Genomic DNA, 22695 nt, shown 5'->3' with positions numbered 1-22695 from the left:
TGCACAGTTCCTGATCTTTGCCATGTGGGATACTAACTTTTGTGCCTTGTGTTGGAGATACAACCCCATTAGAATATGACATGATTTTTTAAAAAAAATGCATGGAAATTAATGTATGACTGCATGCAAGCAAGCAATGAGTTTGACAACAGCATAGCTGGTATGTTAAGTGACATACCACTATCAAAGAACTTAAATGTTCTTGCTTAACTGTCTGTGCTTTGTTTGGGATTTTTGGGGGGTTGAGAGGCTTATTTTGTTTATGAGAATAAAAATTTTAAATTTTCTGTATTTACAACTGGATCTTTTAAATCTTGCTACAGACTCTATTGACAGCTAAACTGAACTCCCATTTTAAAACTTAACCTTTTTTTTTCACTCTGTAGCAGTGTAGAGAATATTTTAAACCCTTGAAAGTAAAATTTCAGGCTGTAAAATGGAGCACTGTAAGTCCCCTTCTCAGTTGGAGTTGATTTAATGACTGGGATTGCCAAATTCAAATCCGATACAAATTGCAACAGCTGAGTTACACTTTTTAAATCAACTCTGAAGATGAGGGTTTTAAAATGGTTTCATGGGAAACATGCTTCTTTGCAGCTGTATGAAAATAGAGCTCTATTCCAGTTAGATTCATCTACCCTATTCTCATGAGGCAGGTTAGGTACATACTGTGTTGGGCTTTCTAGATTTATCCAGTCTCTCTCTTATTTCTTGTGGGTTCCCTTCACTTTGATTGTCCTTCTCCCCCACTTCTGTCCTTCTCATCTTGCTCTTCTTCTATTGGACCTTGAGGCTTACTGTACCTTGAGAATTCTTTTCTTCCTCCTTGTGGGCCATTTGTCAGTACACTCCTAGGAAGCTGCTGACTGAGGTACATGATAGTGCTCTGCAGGAGGATGTTTTCCTGTGTTTTTATAACAAGTGCCAGTGCTACATGCAACAGACAGGATTACTATATAAATCAAGGTACACATGCACAGGGAGCAGGGCCCAGACACCAAATCCTTCATCTCTGAAACATAAGGACAGTTCTCATGCATAGGCAAAATTCCCCTGGCTCAGTGAGTCTCCAGGTTTTTCAGTGTAGGTCTCACAAGAGTGTTACTGTTGTTTGGTGGACCATGTCTTCTCACCCATGGTCTAAATACTACTTTCCCTTTACTTTGCAATTAAATTGCATCTCTGAGACAAATGCTCATTGCTTACTCTGAATATCAGATAAACTGGACTCAAGAATGCATTTAAGAAAGTTTTTAATGTATTTTAATGTATTTAGATGGCTTGTGATCAGCAAGATGCTGACAGAAGTGTTGGGCAGTTAGTTGTCTTTTTTCCTGTAGTGAGATACAGAACATAAACCATATACCTGTGTTTTGATGTAACCATCATATTCATACCTGCAACATTCCTGTGAGCCAACTGCAGGGAAGGCAATATCATTGCCTCCTCTGCCACATGGCATCAGTCGATACAGAGGAGAATTCCCTCTGTCCTTTTCTCTCTCTGAATACTTCTATGAGTTTAAAAGTTGTGTTAATAGAGAAATAAAAATATCACACACCTGAGAGACAAAACTTCCAAGCATGGACTACAGATGAAAAGGAGTGTGATACACAACAATGGCCTTAATGTGTTTTCTTACTTCTTTTATTCCTTCTATCCAGCTGTTGTCCTTTTCTTATTACCATTCGCTTAGGAATCCTCTGAATTTTCTCCCTTTTTTCTGCCTTTACCAATAATTGCATTCTTTCATTTTCAGAGATCCCTTTACACATACATGCATGAGGTCCTTTTGCCTCACAGTTTTTTTACAGGTATAGTAATTTTGAAAGACCCTTCTCATCTTCATTTTTTTTGCTTTCTCCTGCTTGTCATTTATCTCCCTCCACGCACAGACGCCATAACAGCTCTTCCTCCTTAGCCTGCTTCACCTGCCTGAACTTCCAGCTCACAATTTTCTCAGTCTTTGTTATCTTCTTCTCAGTGCCTGTGTTCAGATATGCTTCCTTTTTTTTCCCCCACTTTGCTGTTGCCCTTCCCCATTCCTTTCCCAGGCTCTTCCATCCACCACAGGTAAATAAAACTGTACTTTCATCCACTTATATTCTTCAGTGTGGGGAATCTCTGTACAAATCTGAGAGTAGGATTTCATCTCAAATCAAAAATACGTTTTGGATGTTGTTGTGGTGGTGATTCATGCCTCATTCTCACTCACACTGGGCCTGCTCCTAGTGTTTGGCTAGGAGTCCTTACAAATCCCTGGCACTGGAGGATGTAGGGTATTGTTTCTTCCACCATTGGATGTTACTGGATCAGGATTGCCTAGAAGGCATTATAATATGAGAAAATACTAAGACAGCAGCTACACAGCAGTGGGGTGTGAGGAGATGCAGCCAGCATTTGCACAAAGGCGTTTTGGGACACTGCATCATCTTTTTGCATTTACATAATGTATTTGAGTACATTCCAAGCCCTCTGTGTCATTCTTCACAGTCTTCAGTTTCCTCAGGGCCTAAAACACAGCTCCTGTAGGAACACAGCGTGAATGTTATCTCTCAGTGTACCTATCAGTTGATACTACACTGGCTCTTACAAATGCCGTAATACCTGCTTCTGCAACTGCTCCCTTTAGTGAAGTCGATGGGATTTCCACAGGCAGAATGAATGCCAAACTCCACTACTTTAGACTGTAAAAGCTTCCCAGGAGTAAGGAGCACACATCTCTGTGTCTGTACAGTGCCAAGCACACAGCTGGTGCTCAATGAATAATATATGTATGGGCTTGGTAGGAGTGACTGTTCATCTAGTGCAGCAGAGGTGAAGCATCTTTTTGTAGCGAGAGGCAATGCATTATCCCTCTTACTGGTCTATTTTATAATTTAGGCTTTAAATGGTGAAAGTATATTAGCCAGCTAGTTCAGGGGGAGCTCATTTACGCCACCTTCACACAACATGTTCCATGTTTCAAATGACAGGAAGGATAGCTAGTTCTCTACAGCTGAATGCGTAGTGATTAAACTGTCTGGGCACCAGCAGTAGGCAGCCATTGATCAGATCATTATTAAGATGACTATAATTACAGAGTCAAAGCAGCCCCTTGCAGCACACTGGTAATCTGCTTGAAAACTGGAGGTACAAAGGCATATCTCTTTTTTTTTGTTGAGGCCCAAGCTGTGTAAAGTAGCTGCAGATTTTTATGTTACATAAACTTGTCTTAAGCTGTTAACTGCTTCTGCCTGCACTTTGGAGGCTGGTCTGGACTGGGGGGATCTGAGGTAGAAATAAATGCTGGGTAAAGAGTTACTGGAAAAAAAAGAAGTGTAGCTATGACACCTCCACAAGACCTCTCATGGTATTGCTTTAGTCATTAGCTGAGTGGATACTTGAGCTTAATCAGTATCAAACGGACATACACAAAGTCATCTATTTCATTAAGCTAATTTGTATTACTCGGCTTACCGAGAATCAAATTTTCATGTATTATCCATCTTGCTGTCAGCAAAATAAGGAGTAAGTGATAAGCAATGCAAGACTGAGGTGTGGTGGTGTTTATGCCACCTTTTAGAGTACCTGCTAGTCTCTCAGGAGCCTTCATTGCTTTTAGATACAAAAATAGACTAGTAGGTTTTATAAAGTTTATTTTAGTAACTCTTGCCTAGAAATGAAACTTTCAGAGTTTTACCAAGTGTGAGATCCTTGAAGCAGTGCATATTTAGGCTTTTAACTGCTGCTGTTTTGAAGAAGTAAGGTAAGTGTTGGTTTGGGAGGAGGTGATGGGAGGATTAGAGTAGTTAGCTAAAAAAAGACCTTTACCCTCCTCTTGTCCCCAAGAGACTTCAGTGAAGTGTTTTGTGTGAAGCTTCACACAACATTGCAATCCCAAGGGACTTGCTGCTGCCATTTTTGTTGTACCAGATCTGGCTGTGACTTTAGCAGAGAGCTGCAATGTACTGAGATGGCTGTTCTTGTTCTGTTTTGTCCGTGGTACTCATGATACTCTCCTCCTTCAGTACTAATGGGCTTTCTTTCTTTCTTTCTTTCTTTCTTTCTTTCTTTCTTTCTTTCTTTCTTTCTTTCTTTCTTTCTTTCTTTCTTTCTTTCTTTCTTTCTTTCTTTCTTTCTTTCTTTCTTTCTTTCTTTCTTTCTTTCTTCTTTCTTTTCTTTCTTTTTCTTTTCCTTCCTTCCTTCCTTCCTTCCTTCCTTCCTTCCTTCCTTCCTTCCTTCCTTCCTTCCTTCCTTCCTTCCTTCCTTCCTTCCTTCCTTCCTTCCTTCCTTCCTTCCTTCCTTCCTTCCTTCCTTCCTTCCTTCCTTCCTTCCTTCCTTCCTTCCTTCCTTCCTTCCTTCCCCTCTTTCTCTCTTTCTCTCTCCCTCTCTCTCTTTCTCTCTCTCTCTCTTTCTCAGAAGTAATGTTTGCTATCTTCTGTCTCATTACACTGGAATTTTAACTTAATTACTGTCAAATGAAACGGTATTATTTTAGTTGTATAATCTGGTAACTGCACATTAAACCTTCAGTTTGTCCAAGAGGTAGTGACTGAGGTTTGCTTTTAAGTATGAATTTGTTGTGATGGTTAGATGATCCTGTTTAAGCTCAGGTGTTTGAGTCTAGAAATCAGACATAATTTAACTTGATTGATTGGACAGAATGATGGAAATCTTTCATAAGACAACTTAAATATGTGGGTTATCATTCTTCTTGGTATTGAAGCTAGACTGAGGAGTTAATTCTGTAGTCTGTTCCCAGATCCAGCACAAGGTTTCCCAAACATCAGTGTTTTTAAAATTTGCTGATTAGGAAAAAGATTCAGTAACAACTCTTTTGTTATTTGTGTGACTTTTGTAAGTATAACTAGAAAAAAATGTCTCTCTGACAGACCAGTTGGTAAGGATGGAAAAACTAAAAAAAAATGGATGACTTTGAGCTGAATATTTTCAGTGAGATGAATCACCATGTTTGCGGTCCTTGAAGTGACAAACCGTGCTCCAAAGCCGTGTCCTCGCCGAAACTGAAAGCAACAGCTCCTCTCTCCTGGGGAATGCATCCCATCTGTGTGCATGGTTCAGTTTTTAATGACTTGGTACTTGACTTGAGGTCAGCAGTTGAATGCATTCATTTGAGCCCAAAATGTTGATGTGAGAAGTTTGGGGTGTTGGAATTCAGTTATGGACACTGTTAAGCTGTAGAAATGCTGTCAGTATTTTTGCAGTTTAGTAACTAAAATGTTTGCTTAGAGAAAAACTGGGGCCAAAGAAGAATTACATATCTGAATCAGGAGAACTGCAGCTGGAAATAGCTTTTCTGATACCTGTAAAATTTTTTAAAAATCTTCTTTATCCACACATGTGTGTTGTCTATGTCAACAACTTCGCAAGATAAGGCCTTTTTAAATAAAAATTGCTCAGCACCTAGCATTCTCAAAATAAAACACAAGTTGAGGAAAGAATAACCAAAAGGAGTCCCAGTACGGTAATGCCTGCTGATGGTGTTCCTTTTTTTCTTTCTGTTGGTAGCACTGTTTTAATCCCAGGCAGTATTTTGCCATATGGGTTGTAGCTGAAACTTTATTTTTTCAACAAAGGCAGACAGAAAGTAATTTACAGTCCTATGGTTTTTAGGAGGGTCCATCCAGCAATTGAAATGATAACATTGGCATGGCTGTTTAGTTCACAATTTTGTTCAGCTGATGCAGGATACTGCTTGGCTGTAGATGATGTGTGATTGGCTTGTGAGAAAGTAGCAATCAATAATCAAATCACTATTGTAGGAAATCATCAATTAATCTATCTATTGTATAGATAGACCAATTTGCAGGGTCAAAGAGAAAAAAATTCTAAGAAGGAAGGGCGTAAGTCTGCTTGCTGCTGAATAAGCCCAAAGGAGAGGTTTTTTATCCTTGCACTGCAAACTGTGCTACCTCAGATGCCATGTTTGATTTTGCTTATTAGAGCTGCTTTATTTCAGGCTTGTCATAAAAGAGAGTATACCTTTTGTCTGTGTTTGCAGTATAAATACCTTGAAAGCCGCATATTGGAAATGATAGGGGTTTTTTTAGTTTGTGCATGTGGGTTTACATTGTCCAGTTAATCCTACTTGAGAACTGGGCAGGAGGACCTACAAGGGATGCGTGGCTTAGAATTTTTGTCCTAATGTGTTTGACCTTGTGTACTTCTGTGCCTACAGCGCAAGAGAAGAGATTGAAGTGTAAGTTGTGCTGAAAAGATTTCTGTCCTCATTTTAATTTCCAGTCAGGCAAAATTCTTCTGGATGACTGTGTCCCACCCCTGGGGAACACACAACAGGGCAACACACTTTGTTCCAGGCTGAGGGGAAGAGTTATCTTTGGCAGGTCAAAGGAAAGGAGAGTACCTAGCTCTGCTGTCTGAGAAAGAGCATGGGAGTCGATCTGTCTCCATGACAGAAAAAGAAGGAATATGCCTGGTGGACTCCAGGAGGAAGAAGTTTGCTCTCCACCTTCTTCATTGTCCAGCATCTGCATGAAAGCAACCACATCTCTCTATCCTGTTTTTTCTGTATAATACCTGCCTTCAGATCTTGCCAACATTCAGCTAAGAGAAACTAAGTCACAAGTCAGCTTAATTAAAATATGCATTAAAAGATACATTCCAAGTTTAGTCATCCTTTGAACATCAAGTGCTAGATTTTTATTTATGGGAAGCACAGGCAATCTACTTTAAGCTGTCCAAAAAAGGAGGGAAGATACCATCTGTCCCCATGAGCCTGCAACAGAAATACTGTTCTCAGCTTTTGGGAAACGTAAGGGTGTGTGTGAAGAAGGGGAGTAATCTGTTCCGGTACTAGGAAAGCCAAATATGTTCTTGCGTGAGGAAAAGCAAGTCCTTTTACGAGAAAGAAAGACCCTATGTGTCAGTGCTGGGAAGGGACTGTGGAGAGCTCCTTGGGATTCAGAAAGGGAGCATACAAGCATTCTTCACAGGGTTTATCATAGAGGCATCAGAGTTTTTAGTCTCACAAACCAGTCCCATTCTTTGTAAAAGCACTTTATGGTGGAGGATTGCCAGTTTGCGACTTTCTCTTGCTAGTTGTAGGTTTGTGTTGCCCCTCGTGTCTACATGCTCCTTCATGCAGATTGTTTCTTCTTGCCTTGGGCAGTAAGTAATCCTTTTAGGATCCCAGGGAAAAAAAAGGCATGGTAATTTTCTGACAGAAAAAAATTGCTTTCCAGCTCTACATGGGGGAGTGATGTTATGGTAGGCATTGGTGTATAATGAGGTAAATTGTCAACGAATTCACAGCTTTTTTCCTCTGTGCTTTAAACATGTGAGAACAGACTCAATATTCATGTGTTGCGGATCTTCAAAATAAATTTTTCTCTGGCATGTTCTCAGAGTGCTGTTTGTTCTGTGGCTGGACTTTTTCTGATTCCATATGCAGGAAGTGTAGCTTGTTGGTAAGTGAACTAAGTAAAAGTCTTTCTCCTTACTGAAAGTTTGTAAAAGCATTTAGAAATTCTGGTCTGTCTCCACAAGGTACCTCTATGGCTGATGTCTAGGAAAAGCTGGTGCTAACAACCCCGAGGTGTCAGGTAACAGGGTCCTTCAGAGCTTCCAGAAAAGATTTTGTAGGTTAAGTGCTTTCTTTCAAAGATACATTTTTCCATCAGAAGAGGACAAGTACCTGAAAATGTATTTTCAGATCTCTTTCTTGCAGCAAGTCATTGAGAGAAGATTTCCCAAAAATCTGTTATTACTGAGCCATCCTAGTACACTTTTTTGGCATTATTGTTGATGTTGTTCAGAATACCAGAAGTTATGAATATATATAGTCATAGACACTGCAAAATTGACTTTTTCATAAGCATGTGTTGAATATAGGAGCGCTCATGCAAAGAATCTCTTATACTTCAAGCTGGTCTGGTGATGTTCATCACAGAAAAATAATTCTGTTTTTGATTGCTCACAGGAAAATTTTAACTAAAAGAAATAAAGTAAAACATGATCAAGACTATCTGCTTTGCTTTCACTAGGAGAGTAACAATGCAAACCAGAAGAGGAATTTCTTCTTTTAAATGATTAGATATAACCTCAAATTCTACAGGGAATTTAGATGAGGTTATTTCTGTTTCCTAACATTAGATAGGAGGCTTTGCCCAAAACCCATATAAAGTTAGCAGAATTTAACTGAATCTTCATCCAAGTATGCATACTTTTATGTGAAAGTGAAAGTGTTAAATATATACAATGCTCTTTAACTGGAAGGCTTATAAATAGGTAAAGCAGCCTCATGCATGAGCTGATACAGATGGTTCAAGCTGCAAAACAGCCACAGGTCTTTCTGAAGTCCAGTGGGAATCAGTCCTCTGCAATCTAGCAGATGTCAGTGTCAGCATTTTCACTGGTGCAAATAAAAACAAGCCAATGCCCTTTAGTTGTAACTGCTGTGTGACTGTGGTGTGAGTGGAGAGTCTCTGTTCTGTGACTGTGCAGGGAAGCACAGCCTGTGAGGTATGAACCGCATGGTGGGTGTGGGGGGGAAGACAGATTGGAGTCCAGCTGAGAACATTGTGCCTCGATGCCCACTTGAATCTCCTTAGTCTTTTCCAGTGAGTTCAGCACAGTCCATGCATACAGCCTTAAGTCTCACTGAAAAGTTATTTGATCCTCTGGGCTAATGTCTTTTGTGCATCTTTTTCCTTCTGAATGCTGGCAGGAATTTGGGTCTTGGCTGTCGATCAGCTCCTGGCAGCTGATCGGTTCAATGTCCACATCATGGAGGCCAACCTACTCTCATGATGAGGAAACTCTCTCTGCGTCATTTGATATAAATCACATAAGCGGCAGAACCGCAGAGTAAAAAATAACAGCAGCAGTTCATCAGCTATGCAGTCATCTTCCTTGTTCCTGCACAGGAATTTCAGTCCTGTTGGGCAAGCTAGGAAGGATTCCTTTTGGGTTAAAAAACATCTGGCAGACTTGTTAAAAGCCCTTAACTTTGTGTTACTACTCATGAAGCAATTTTGCTGAATTCACTTAGATGCAGTCAGCTAATGAATCATTGCTTTTCCTGTGTCACCCACCATTACAGACTGAAGTTGCAGGGTGTGGGGGAGGAGGAGGTTTGGGAATAGCTCCTTGGTTGTCTGAAAAAGCCTTGGTATTTTGGTTAGAGTCAAACTTTCATCAGTGAACTGAGAGCGAGGGTCTTCCCATCCTGATGCTGATGGATGTTATTTCACTTCTGGGATGATGCTTGAAATCTGTCTGTTACACACAGAGTAGGTTTTTTCAGCTCCAAAAAAAATTATTAAAATTACTATCTGGAGTATTAGAAGTGTTTCAGTTTCAGTCATTATCTGAGTGCTGGTGCCATGAAAATAACTTCTCTTCCTGTGTCTCTCGTTACTTGTTGTTGGAACCTGAATGCATGCAATCATTCCTAAAATAGCCATAGGAAGCACAAGCAATATAGGAACACCTTTGTCTTGCTTCAGGGCTTTGGGAAGCTGAGCCCACCCTGGTGTGGGACCTGGAAACAGGCTGTGGTCTCATCTGGGTGGCAGTCTGGATTGTCCTTTGCAAAACCCTGCACGTGGTATTGAAAAGGCAGAGGTTATTTCCCACAGAAAAGGAGAATGACATTGTCTCACTCTAGCAATGAGCCGGAGAATGGATTAGAAGCTTCTCCTATCTGCAAGGAAGCTCATCCATCATGCCCCATTCAGGCAGTCATACTCAGTGGGCTTGTTCTCTCTTGCTACACTGAACCTTTTTCTCCATAACTTGTCCAAAGAAGCAAAGGAAATAATAACAGAGCTACTGCTTTTGTAACTTTTATACAGGCATTTGTCAATGCTGCTTTGACTTCCTTTTCTATGCTGCTCTAATTCTCTCATGCTGTGCTAAGAAGCAGGTGTGAACAAATGTGTAAGGATGCTTGTATTCTTCAGTATGTGGGTGAATATGTGTCAGTAGTGTATTTCTGTGGTGCAGGGACTCATCTTACTCTATGATCTCTTTTTTTTACTTTTTCTGACCCACACCACCTCAATTTTAAGTTTGCTGATGCAATCACATCAGATATTTGATGTTTCCTCTCATTAACAGACCATCAGCAATTAAAATTATCTTGAACTATTCTATTAGCTACAAGAATTGTGATTTTTATATTCAGAGGTTTATTGATTATATCTGCATATAGCATTTTCCCTTTAAGTACACTGAATTACAATAATTAACTGTATGTCCAGGTTAACATACAGTACCCTTAGTCTGAGCACTATCCTGGAAATAGTATATTTCTTAGGTATCTGTTGACTTCTTGCTATGTTTTCTGTCTTCTTTGTAACTGAATTGGTGGAATGAGGAGGAGAGTGGAAAATATGTCATGTTGGCAATATTGAGGTGATCTCTTTACCCAAAGGGCATTCTTGAGGATAAGGTACTTTCTAGTATTAACTTGCCCATAAATCTGCTTGGATTTTATATGATTTAAAATTTGGGAATTTATTGGGCATGAATCTAGACAGAACAAAGCTCAGAGTCTGCCACTTGCAATTAACAATTACTAGCAAGCTGCAGGTGCTAGATTGTTGTAAGCATCATGCTCATCTCAGAGCAAAAGCAAACTACATAGATTTTCTGTTTCAGAGTCAGATTTATTCTATTCCTTTAAAGCTTCCAAAAATACCAGCAAAAAAAAAAAAATTGGCAATAAAAAGTAATCATGGAAGATAAAGATCTATGAAATTGCTCTAAAGTTTTAACAGGAAAACCTTTCCTGTGATCTGAGCCTTTTAAATTTGGGTGAATATCTGTCACTGTATAGGCACACAGGAGCAGATGTTTGCCTGAGGGAGAGACATTTCAGAGGTCGTGCTGAGATGCAAAGTTCTCAGTTAATTTTTGTTTTCTTAGTACTTGGAGTCTTCTGGTTTTTCCTTCTACCTGTGTCTCTCCACAGCTATTTTAATATTTTCCCTTACGTATTACATTTGTTTTGTGGACGTTTCTCATTTTGGACATTTTGAGGTTTTGTAGTATCTCTTGCTTTTCTATAATACTTTTCTCTAAGGTATAGAGAAACTTGACATAACTAATTCATAAACAAATTAGGGGCTAAAATTATAAATATATATAGAGAACTCTTTTCTTATCTGGATTTTTTTTTTTTTTAATCTGTCAGGGACCAGATGCCAGGTTTCAGAAGAATTAACCTTTCCCTTTTTTGTGCCTAACATAACTTTGATTGCTTGACCACACTGTGTCCTTGTGCTGAGCATCCCTACCCAGAATATGATGCTGAGATTTGGCCTGAGTTTTCCTGCCATGACTAAATTTTTTGCAGTGTGGAACAACTGGTGCACTCTGCAGTGGTGACTGTCACTTTCAGGTAGTATGTTGTCCATTGCTGGAGTAATTATTATGTAAATTGGATGTTGAGTATTTGAAGTGCTACAGTAGATCTCATTCATGTTTTAGGGCAGGTATGTAGTTTAATGTGGTGTCAAACCACTTTGTGACAAAACTGATTGGTTGCCATTTGAAAAAATAACCTGACAAAATTTGCTATTTCTCTCCAGGTAAATCAAGGCAGGTTCATGAATCGATTTTTGCATAAAAGAATTTAGGAGCAGAACTGGCCAAATTCCACAACAGCTAAGTAGTGTGCTCTGGTTAACAGCTGACTTAAATGTGATGATTTGCATTTCCCCACTGTTTCATCACGTTAAAATATGGACACTTCAATTTCAAGTGAATGGGACAAGTGTCCTGAAGAATACAGCTGGGGATCAAATTTAAGTGCTTGAGTGTTTCTTGCATTAACAAAAAGTAAGGGGGAGTTATTTGTGATTACACCAAGTTTTAAACATGGGGATATTAAAATCACAGAATCACAAAATTGTTTGGGTTGGAAGGGGCCTAAAAGATTATCTACTTTCAACATCCTTGCAAGGACACCTTTTGCTAGACTAGGTTGCTCAAAGGACCATCCAACCTGACGCTGAGCACATCCAGCAATGGAACCTCCACAATTTCTCTGGGCAACTTATTCCAATGCCTCAGCACCCTCCCAGTCTGAAGGCATTTTCCCTTGCCCTTTCTCTACAAGCCCTTGCAACATTCACGTGGCAGCTGTGACAACGCTTGCAGGGCCATGTCTCACTTTTAATCTGTGACATTTGTAAATGTTGTTTGTGAAAACATTCCAGATTTGGTGTTTTATCTCTGCTGTCCAAAAGAAGAAGAAAAAAAAAGGAAGGACACATTTCTCTCCCATTATATCTTTGGGTCACCTGCAGCTATATAATTTTTATTCCATCTATCAGATGAGGGAATAGAAGGTCATTGACTGGCACTGATATTTCCCAGGCAAGGTGAGTGTTGGAGAGAGTAATGCTGTTGCTGGTAGTGTATCTGTTTTCTATTAAGCATGCCGAGATGAAACAGCGAAGTATATATTAGAGAAGGTGTTCTCTCCTTTCAAAAGGCTGTGATTGCTACATTTAGCTCTCAAGTCAATTCAGAATCTTGACTTTTGCTGAAGTCCCACAAATACTCAATACAGCTATTTTTATCTCTTAAATGAGTGAGACTTTTAAAAATAAGGAAGACATCTTTGTAATGACTGACCAAGCGGTTCCAGAGTTAGGTCCATTGCTCTATATGATTGGGAGTGTTGAGTGAAAGAAGTTATTTAGGCATTGCCTTTGTTCCATCCTGCAGGTTTATAACCCCAAAATAAAATTGCAAATGTTTCTGGCAGTTGTCCTCCAGGCACAGATGGCTTTCCTCCCAGTTTTGGCAAGCTTGATTTCAGTATAAAACTGAGCAATTATTAGAAAGTGAAACATTGCATGGTATAATATCACTACCACCACCATCAACATCATGACAAATGGAGCATTTGTTATTTCAGAGCCATGTGAGAGAGCTAGTGCTACTGCTTTTACCCCTTCCTTTAATACCTGTACCTGTGCTGCTGCTGGTGATGCACAGACAGATGCATCTTGTGAGAGTAGATGCCTTAGCAAGGAACTGTAGGCATTTTCTCATTTGCTTTGGCTCTATATTTCAATGCAAATATCACTGAACAGGTGGCTGATGAGGCCTCTGTGGACTGTTTACAGTAAAGGTGACTACCAGAATCGATAGGCCTGAGACACTTTTAATTCCATCTGGGAGATGTTCATCTTCCTTCTGACCGTTTCCCCTCTGAACAGCAGCATCCTATTAACACTGCAGTCATCAGAGATGTCTCACTCAGGTCAGAAGAGGGTTTCTTCTATTTAGGCCTCCATTTGTTCTTTGCATTTTCTTTTTGTGCTGCACTGGAGGGAGCAGCAATGTGGATCTTGACAGGACAGGTTGCCAGCATTAAGCATGCTGAGTTTTGCCTACTGACTTGACACCTGCTACTCCTGTTTGACAGGCGGAGGCTCATCACTGCTGCCTGGGCGTTTTCCAGATCTTTTCAGTTTATCGCTTACTGAGGCAGGAAGTAGTGATGTCACATATCATAGGTGACATTATTGTGCAAGTCTTGGCCTTGTAAAGGTGCAAATGAGGGAAGAGGAAAGTTGGTATAGACTCTGGTTTGCATAAATCTGAACAAAATAAGCAATTAACCCAGAGACTTGCGGGAAAATACTTTGGGCAGAAATTTTATTTTAGATGCATTTTTGCATCTTTGTGAGAAAATCTGCATGGCCCATGTATCTGTATTTCATTATACTAGTAATGAAGTTCGTATTATTCTTTTCAATGAAGGTAGGTACTGTAACTTACTATATGAGGCAAAATCACTCTTATTGGTGTCTTTCCCTTGGGCCTGATCGTCATGCCTGGCATGCAGCCCACAGCAGCTTGGCAATGAGTAAGCAGTACTGAATCCAATTAAAATGCTAGTAAAGCATGTATAGCAGAGGGCACCCATGCAGTTCTCTTATAGTCAGGGAGAACTTTTTCATATGCACAAATGAGAGTGGTACTTCATACACATAATTTAGGGTCCACAGTCTTGCCAGACAGGTGTGGACTTCCCCTGGCGACTGCCTCTCTCCCCTCACCAGTGTACAGGCACAACTCCTGCTTACCATGCGATCTGAAGTAGTATAGGTGATTACCCCAATGTGTTCATGCACCAGTCTCTCTGGCATAAGGGCCAGCTACCTGGAGTGCAATAGTGCTTTTTTGGCCACATGTAATGTATGGCCAGCTGTAGAGACAACAGGAGCAGAACAGGAGAGTAAAGATGAATGATGGCTGCACCATCAGTCACGAGAATATGTTGGAAGTTGGTATGGGCACAGAGCTGGCATTGAGTCTCAGTAGCCACCTGCACCACCATTCAGGTGACTGAGCAGCAATTGGTAGAGAAAGGACAGCATGGGTGAAAAAGCTGTCCATCCCAGATGCTGCCTGGCCATTGCCAATTCAGTTGCAGTCTGGCACTTCATGCTGCATCTTGCTGATAGCCACTTGTGTCTCATCTCCCCTGAGCTTCCCAAGCACCTGCTGAGCTTCTGTTCACTCACATCTGTCTGATCCCCTTGGCACCACTCAGAGCAGGCATTTTGCACAAGCCCTTCTGCTGCCTGGTGCAGCCATGCAGGGTAGCTGAGCAGCAGCTAGCACACCACACAGGCAGGCATAGACAAAAGATGCTTTCCTTAATGGCTCTGCTGGTGCCAGTCTAACTTTCCTCGTTCTCTGGGAGCTGCAGCCTTCAGGTTGTATTCCCCTCTTTTGGTTTTGTTGTTGCATTGTTCCCAATTCCTTCCTCTGACTTGCACGTAAGTCTTATCTTTCACTTTCTATGAATTGTGAATTTTACAGGGTAAATAACAGTGATAATGTTTTCCACTCAATGATTTCCAAAGCAAAATCAGTCAAATTTAAATTTTGCCAAAGGAGTTCAAGGAGGTTGAAGGCAATTATTGAATAGTTGAACAGCAGGGAACAGCAGGCAGTTCACCAGCTGGTTTTGGTGCTCTTCTTCAGCACAGCAGGGCAGAGGTTGCTTTGTGTCTCTTTTGATGAGACACTGGAGTAAGACTTTGGCTTCTAAATCACCTGTATGCCTTTAAAGCTCTTACCACAGAAGAATCCTCAATCTTTTAACCTCTGTTACGAAACTCAAATCAATTTCTTCCCTGCTTTTTAATGGTACTTTTGCTTTTGCTGATTATGATTCTAAGGGCTATTTGCTGAATATTTCCAGGACCAGTTCATGTAGGCTGCTGTTTTCCCTGTTGTGCATTTATCCTTATCCAATAGTTCAAATTCATCTGGCTTTACTTTTTAATTTCCTCAGTGTTTGGTTAAATGCTGTTCCTCCTTGCTGGACTGTCTTTTTGAAGACTAAATTATTTCTACATATTTGTAGAAATGAAAGAATTTGTTGAAGACAGTCACAAGCTTTTAGGGCCAGTAGGTTTTCTGGCCTTGCTATATGCATAACACAGACCATGGAATTTTTTCCGGTGATTCTCACATTAAGCTTAATAATTTGTGGATCGAAGTGCAGCTGTTCTCTATGAACACAACCCATCATGGTAGAAAGCAGTTTTGTAGTAAATGAATATAACAAGATCTATTCATTACAGAGCAGTCTTTCTGTGCCATGGGAAAATTCTGACATGTTTGCATACTTTGATTTTTCTTGGAGTTATGCTGTACGCTGGGATTAACTGAATGTACAGTGAGGTTGAAGCAACAAGATGGGAAGTTTTCTAACATGGAAGAGCATCACTTTCATTAGAGATGTGCCTTTGCAGTCATTGCTGTTGCTGTTGAATTTGTTCTCAGGATCAAATCTGCCCTCACACTTTTATGGAGTTTTCGAGGAAGTTCACTTTTCCGTTTAGATTTTTCATTGGATTTGTGTAACCCTTCTGGAACAAACAAGTTGTAGATAAAATAACCTGCCTATTAGGGCATTGTGGCAGGGTCCATGTAATCCTTTCCTTAGCCAAGCAGATATTCTGTATGCATTTCCATCCAGACTGTTGTAAATGCTAAAAATATCAGACAGCAAAAAGCAAAGCTCATCATGGTGGTTTCTTGTTGGCTTGAATAGCCATGGATAGCCATTGTGGAAGGAACTTGGCACAGCAGAATTAGACTTTTCTCCTTGTTTTGAAATGATCATTACTTTCTCGGCTTCAGAAACTCCTTCATGCCAACAGCATGAATTTTACAAAAGTAAATGATCCTGTATCAAGCATGTATATGTGGGAGGTTATGTGTAGGTGTAGGTGTAGGTGTAGGTGTAGGTATAGGTGTAGGTATAGGTATAGGTACAGGTATAGGTATATGTAGACTTCAACTCAGTAAAAATAATAGTAATAGCAACTATAATGTACTAGTATCCAAACAACCTGCTTAGAAGTGATCCATCTTTGGGCTGAAGTGTACAAACAGAGAAACATATTCCACCTCAGAAGGCAAAACTTTGATTTCTATATACATTAGGAGATCATGTGGTTTGTTTATGATTAATTATAATATGACAAAAAGGTGGGAATATATCAGTGGCCAGAACAAGATGTCTTGCATAGATATTTGAAACATCAGCTTCAGAAAGAAGAATCAGAGCACCAATGTATGTTCCAAAAAAATCATGTATTCCTTGCTTTAGGAATGCAAAAAGGTTATTTGTGGGGTTTTTAGAAGCTTGGAAGAAATCTAATCTACTCTGCCAATTTGATGGCTACAAATTACTGGATTAGACACAAATTATAAAACATGCTCTTAAATATTTGCAGGGCTCTATTTTAATAGCATGCTTGATAATGAAAGACCATCAAGACTCACTCTTCTTGTCACAGTAGCTTCCTCCAACAAGAGTAACAATGTGAATCAGGAGAACTGGAGTTCTCAGAACCAGTTCTCTCCCAACCAGTATGTTTTAGTGCAGGCCAGATTAAATTGCAGTTCAGACCTCTGCATGAATGATGGAGAGCTCTTCATTGATGTTTGCAAAACTTTCATTTTGAGACAGTGCCTGTGTTCACTTGGCATCACTGTCTAAATACTTGTCTTCATCAGACACTGTGTTCACAAGCACTTTTGATTAAAAGTAGTTTCAGCACAGTTGCAAGTGAGAACACTTGCATCAGTCCCAGGGGCTTAAGCACAGTGAAAATTGTGCTAAAAATAAGTGTGACCTTCTTGAGTCAGCACTTTTCTGAAATTCCACTGAAACAGTATGGCTCTTTCTGCCATTGTAAGAACTGCAAAAGTGACAATATGTTTGAATAATTACCTCTGAAAAAAAACTGCTTTTGAATGCAATTTAGTCCTCCTCAGTGTTAATTTATTGGCACAGATGCTGATACACGTGTAGTCCACTTGAATTATTGATATGTCAAAGCAGATATTTTGCATACACATTTTGTGAATTTGAATGACTATGTTGGCATCAGAGCAACAGAGAATTTTGCTTTTTTCCTCTCTTTTCCCTCTTCCCCAAAAGAATCCCCTTAAGGAGAAAGACTTTCATATGCTTAAAAACCTACCAATCTATGTCAGTTCATTTGTCAGTTCAGTTTTTTCCCCAGGTAAAAGAAAGCAGATCTGGCCCATGAAGTCACATGTAAGCATGTACATGAAATCACAAAGTAAGCTTGCTGGGCATTGTTCATTTTTCTGGAAGCTGTCAGAGCAGTTCACACTGAATCTGAATGAAGGAGACTGATGTAGAAGTAGAGACTGATGGTGCAGAATCACCCATGGGACAAGTTTTTCAGGCTCTAAAGGGGAGTGGCAGAGCTGTGCCTGCAGTACTGTGGTGCTTTCCTCGCAGAATACACGTTGTTAGATAGTGGATTTTGTGATGATAGGGAGCTACAGAAAGCAGCTATTCTTATGCTCTGGAGTCTCACTGTGAGTCAAGTGGTTTGGATTGTTAACCTGCAGACTGATACTGTGGATTAATACAGTTAAGTGGAAGGATTGGATTGCTTCCTAAGTTCTTCCCTTTAAACTGTTGTTCCTCAAGTAAATTTCAGAAAAGATTTGTACATTGGATTGTAGCAATTTAAAGGAGAAAATAATTTCAATCATTTTGTGTACTAAGGCATTTTGTTTTGTCATTTTGCAGTGTAAATACAAAGGCAAAATTTTTAAACCAGCAAAGTGACATTTTGAAAAATTGCATAAAGAAATTAACCCCTTCAATGTGTATATATTGCTTTTAATTAGAAACTTTAGAGGGAAACTGTTTTTCCAAGCATGCTATTTACTTCTGCTGCTTATTTCTTCTTTGGGCATTCCAAAGGTCCCCAAATGACAACAAATAGAAAGAAACGGATTCTACCCCAGAGAGCTAACCATCAAGAGAAAATGTTACAGGTGACTAAAAAGACAAATGGAGGAAATGCATAAAGTAAGTGTCTGCAGGCAAATATAGCTGTGTCAGTAATCACACAGAAGTATTGGCTTAACCAGTGCTATGGAAATACTTCTACTGGGTCTTGTCTGTACTATATTTTAGTATGTGTTCTCCTATAAGTTATAATAGACAGACAGTGTCTGCACTGTATTGCGTTTATTCTTGCTGTTTTTATCCTTCGCCATCTATCTGAAACTTTGTTCAGTTAAGGTGTCAGTCACTGCCTTCCTTTTTTTTTTTTTTTTTTCCCCTAATCTTGGTCTAGCTTGGCCTCTCAGTTATTTTGTTAATAGAAATAGAGAATCAGCCAAAATTCTAATTTGTGTGTTGAAATAATAGTAGACTAATACTAAGAGTGTAATAAATCAGTTGTCCTTAGGGACTCTATCACCCTGTAACAGATCCCCTGCTCCACACCACTTATAGCAACTGAAATTTTATTTGAAAGCAAATATCTGATGAGGCAAATTAATTATTGTGACATTTTTCTATTGGTTAAAAAATGAGGAATCCAACATTTAAAACTTGCTAATGCTTTTTTTGGCATCAAGAAATGAGACACAGGTATCTAATATTAAGTAATGCTGCAGAAGGGCAAGTTAGCTCTTCGTTTGCCAAATTAAGGTTCAAAGACTATGTAGGTTATGAAGTTTGGTGTTCTGCCCATAAATCTTGAATGACAGAGAGACCACTGTAAAATATCTTTGTTCAAAAGGAGTCTTTGGCAGGCGGCATCAAAGGTTTGAAACTCTGGAAGGGATGAAAAGGAAACCCCCCTTTTGCACTGATTTCCCCTACAGATCAATGTCTCTCTGAAATTTGCCTGAGAATTATGCAGTATTTACTGTATTATGTGCTGTTTTTTTTCACTGTATCCAAAGGCCTCAGTGATTCCTTTTATCTCAAAGATTTAGGGATATTTTTGTACATGAAATCTGAATGAATGGATGAATGGATGAATGAATGAATGAATGAATGCATCAGTGGAACATGAGGAAAAAATATACTGGATTCAGACAGTTCTTTTCTTCCTTATTTTATCACAAGTTGGAGTATTGGTTTTACGACACCTAAACTTATGGGTATATATTTTTATTGTAAAGCCCAATGACATGTTCTGAATGACCCGTCAAGCTCTCTCAGTGTTTCTTCATTTGATTCACAACTCTGCAGGGTATGAATCAGTACTGCAGAATAACTCCTAATCTCTTTTTAACCAGAATAATATAGTGTGGGTTTGGGGTTTTATTTTATTCATGGTGTGTCTCATCATGTCATCCTCTAAATATGTAAACCAAAGAAGGGGAAAATAAAATATTTCTTGGAAAACTCTTGCCAGCTGTCGATCAGTGCAGGAGATGAAGCATCTCTATTGCATATAAGCATCAGAGGCAGAAAAATTTTGTAACACACAGGTCCTTAAGTCTATCCTCAAGCAAGATGTGGCCCTGCAGGGGCACGGGCTGAAGAATAACTGGCTTTGCATGGCAGTTCCTTCTTAGAAACACAGCACACCTCCTCATGTACAGTGAGAGGCTTGAGAAGAAAAGCTCTCTCTGCTTTCCACAGACTCTTCCAAGCTCTGACCCAACAGAAGGTTCTTAAACTCTTGTTTTTCTTCCACAGGGTGAAGTGGAGAAGTGAAGCCTCACAGCTGAACTACTATGAGGTCAGAAGCCTTGCTGCTATATTTCACACTGCTACACTTTGCTGGGGCTGGTTTCCCAGAAGATTCTGAGCCTATCAGTATTTCGCATGGCAACTGTAAGTATAAGAGGCCAGAGGACTTCATTTAGTACTAATCAGGGGACTTCAAATCAACACTACTTAAATATAGTTGCAGTGGATAACGTTGTTTTTTTCTTGATTTCTCCCATATCAGCTAATTTACATTCTCAGGTACTAATATAGGAACATGACTTTTTCACATGATCGTATTATTTGTTAATCTAATACAAATAATTGAACTTACTTCTTTAAGCTCAGATGGATTCTGCTTAAGCATTAGGCATTTTTTTCTCCTAAGATGGAATTGTAGCTAAAAACCAAATTAAGACAAAGAATTTTTTATGACAGAAGGTCTCTCCTTTCCTACCAGTAGAGACTGGCAAACTCTCCAAAATCTAGTGTAAAGCAAACAGCTGCATATTGAGATCTGCTGGCTAAACAGGTGAGGAGTTTTCTGTGCATTTTACTGTGGACATCAGGCTTGACTTAACTGATTCTTTCACATTTGCCTCAACTCAGTTGTGATAACGGCAAAGAAAATTCTTCAAAGTCCCAAAGTTTCAGACTTTTATAAGGAAGTCTTTAGCATCTGGACCTCTAAAAGTGTGTCAGTGAATAGCATCTCAGCCAAGAGCAGGCTTGTGTTCAATTATTTTTTTGTTCAGGAATTTGATTTTAAAATTGTACATGTTTGCTGTACTTTGGAATGGCCTTTGCACCCATAAACTTGTCTGTCCTGTGTAACACCAGTCAGAAAGACAAGACTCTAGGGCACACCTGATTTGCTGCAAGTGCTAGTAGACTTCTGGGATACAACAACAGGGAATACCTGCTCTGAAGCAAATGCAGGTGAAGCATGGCTAGTGTGGCTACTGGATCTTCAGCATCAACATTTTCACCCTCCAGAAGGGCAATGCTAATCATTCTTGCAAAAATTTGCCAGGCTTGATCCTTTTGGAGAAACAGAACATGGGATAATTTTTCCTCTGCAGCATGGCATACTGAAGTGGACATGAATGCCCCTAGTTTGTTCTAGATCCATGAGTTACAGAGCAAACACTACTAAACAGAAAACAGCCTGACAATAAAAGTTGGCATTTTGCATGTAGGACATGGTCAGAAGGATCAAGCTTCTGAATGTAAATCCTGTCTGGTGCCTTAATTTATTTTTTCAAGAGTTCTCAGCACTTGGTTTGGAGAGAAGTTCCTTTTTCTATCCAATTTTATCACCAGACTTTCTGGCACATGACACTTTGAAGTGCTTTGCTGAAGCCATGCTGTGAACTAATATTTGACCTACCTTAACAGGTACAATGCTTTTAGAAGACAATGGCTGAAAGTACTAAAGCAGTAGATGAGTTTCTGAAGAAATAGATTCCCTCACTGAGCTGCAGTTTTCTGGGAAAGCATATTATTGGGGGAAAGGCATAGCTGGATGCTAGTCAGCTCTGTATAGCATTCACTTGCAACAGGTCTGCAGTGATAATGCTAATCAGAGGATTATCCTTCTCCTGTCTTCTGTTGTATTATTTACTTTATTAGCTCCTTGTTTGTGTACCTAGATGTCATGATCCTATGACATGCATGAATGTGAAGTAGCCCTTGATCAGAAGTGTTCACTGATGTAATAGGTTGTACTGAGGAGCAGCAATCTGAGGAGCTGTGGAACACCCTGTGTGTGCTGAGTTCTCATCCCCAAAAAATAATGGGAATAGACAATAAATGCTCTTGCTGACTGGTAGAACTGGGGGGAAAGACGGCTTGTTGATATCACAAGCTCAGTAGAGGGATTCCAATCAGTATTGCTGTCCAGTTGCCAGAATGACTGGAGTATCAGACTGGTTGCCAAAATACTGTACAGTTGTGTTGGTTTAGATAGACAGGTATCTGCCAGGGAGGGTTGGAGTCTCCCTTAAAATGTAAGCCCCTCCCCCCCTTTTCCAAATTATCATAAATTTGCAATTAAAAGGCTGTCAGGCAAAGATTTTGGGAATAGGTATAGCAGTTCTTTACTAGGGATATAAAAATACAGATGTTGTAGTACAGAAGAATAAGCAAACAAATAATCAAACAAGAAATCCTAGAAAACCCTGACTGAGTCAGAAACACAACCTGACACCCTGTTGGTCAGGGTGTTGGAAGCAGTCCAAAGTAAGCCCTCCTGGAGTGGCAGATGTGGAGTAGAGATGGTCCTGTTGAAGAAAAAGGGTCCAGTAATGGTGAGATGGGTCCGGTCTTCCTCCAGGGATTCGGTGGAAAAACTGGAGACCTAGTGGGACTGTGGCTTCTTTTTATCTAGGTTAAGATGGTTTGGCTCCTCCTCCCTATGTGGAGCAGTTTACAAAAGTGCACTGTAATCTGTCATGTCATTGATGAGCTCTTAATGGTCCATTAGCAGAAGACATTCCCATGGAAGTAGTGAAACAATGAAGAGAGATAAGTAGCACTCCACCATCTGATAAGTGACACTGACCCATTTGGGCAAAGATAAGCAATTCTGCTCCACCCAGATGAATAGAATAATATGCTCTTTACAAAACCCATGACAACAGTGATTTTCATTTCATAAAGTTCAAGTGGTGATTTCCCACTGA

At 39.8% G+C, this 22695-nt stretch overlaps 1 protein-coding gene across 4 annotated transcripts in view; it reads left to right on the top strand.

The window, feature by feature from the left end:
• The window catches only part of SEMA6A (semaphorin 6A), a 122558-nt gene that overhangs the window by 32868 nt on the left and 66995 nt on the right, over window positions 1-22695 (top strand). For all 4 annotated transcript variants that reach the window (XM_066181356.1, XM_066181354.1, XM_066181355.1 and 1 more), the window contains exon 2: window positions 20000-20137. In XM_066181356.1, the coding sequence (XP_066037453.1) occupies window positions 20038-20137 (100 nt within the window). In that variant the 5' untranslated portion in view covers window positions 20000-20037. The remainder of the gene's footprint in view (window positions 1-19999; window positions 20138-22695) is intronic.

The sequence above is a fragment of the Chamaea fasciata genome, unplaced genomic scaffold (genome assembly GCF_029207755.1).
Source record: "Chamaea fasciata isolate MVZ Bird 193981 ecotype frontalis unplaced genomic scaffold, bChaFas1.0.hap1 SCAF_4, whole genome shotgun sequence".
In the NCBI taxonomy this organism is placed as follows: Eukaryota; Metazoa; Chordata; class Aves; order Passeriformes; family Sylviidae; genus Chamaea; species Chamaea fasciata.
Note: the sequence above shows the minus strand (reverse complement) of the source record. Positions and strands in the feature narration are given on the sequence as shown.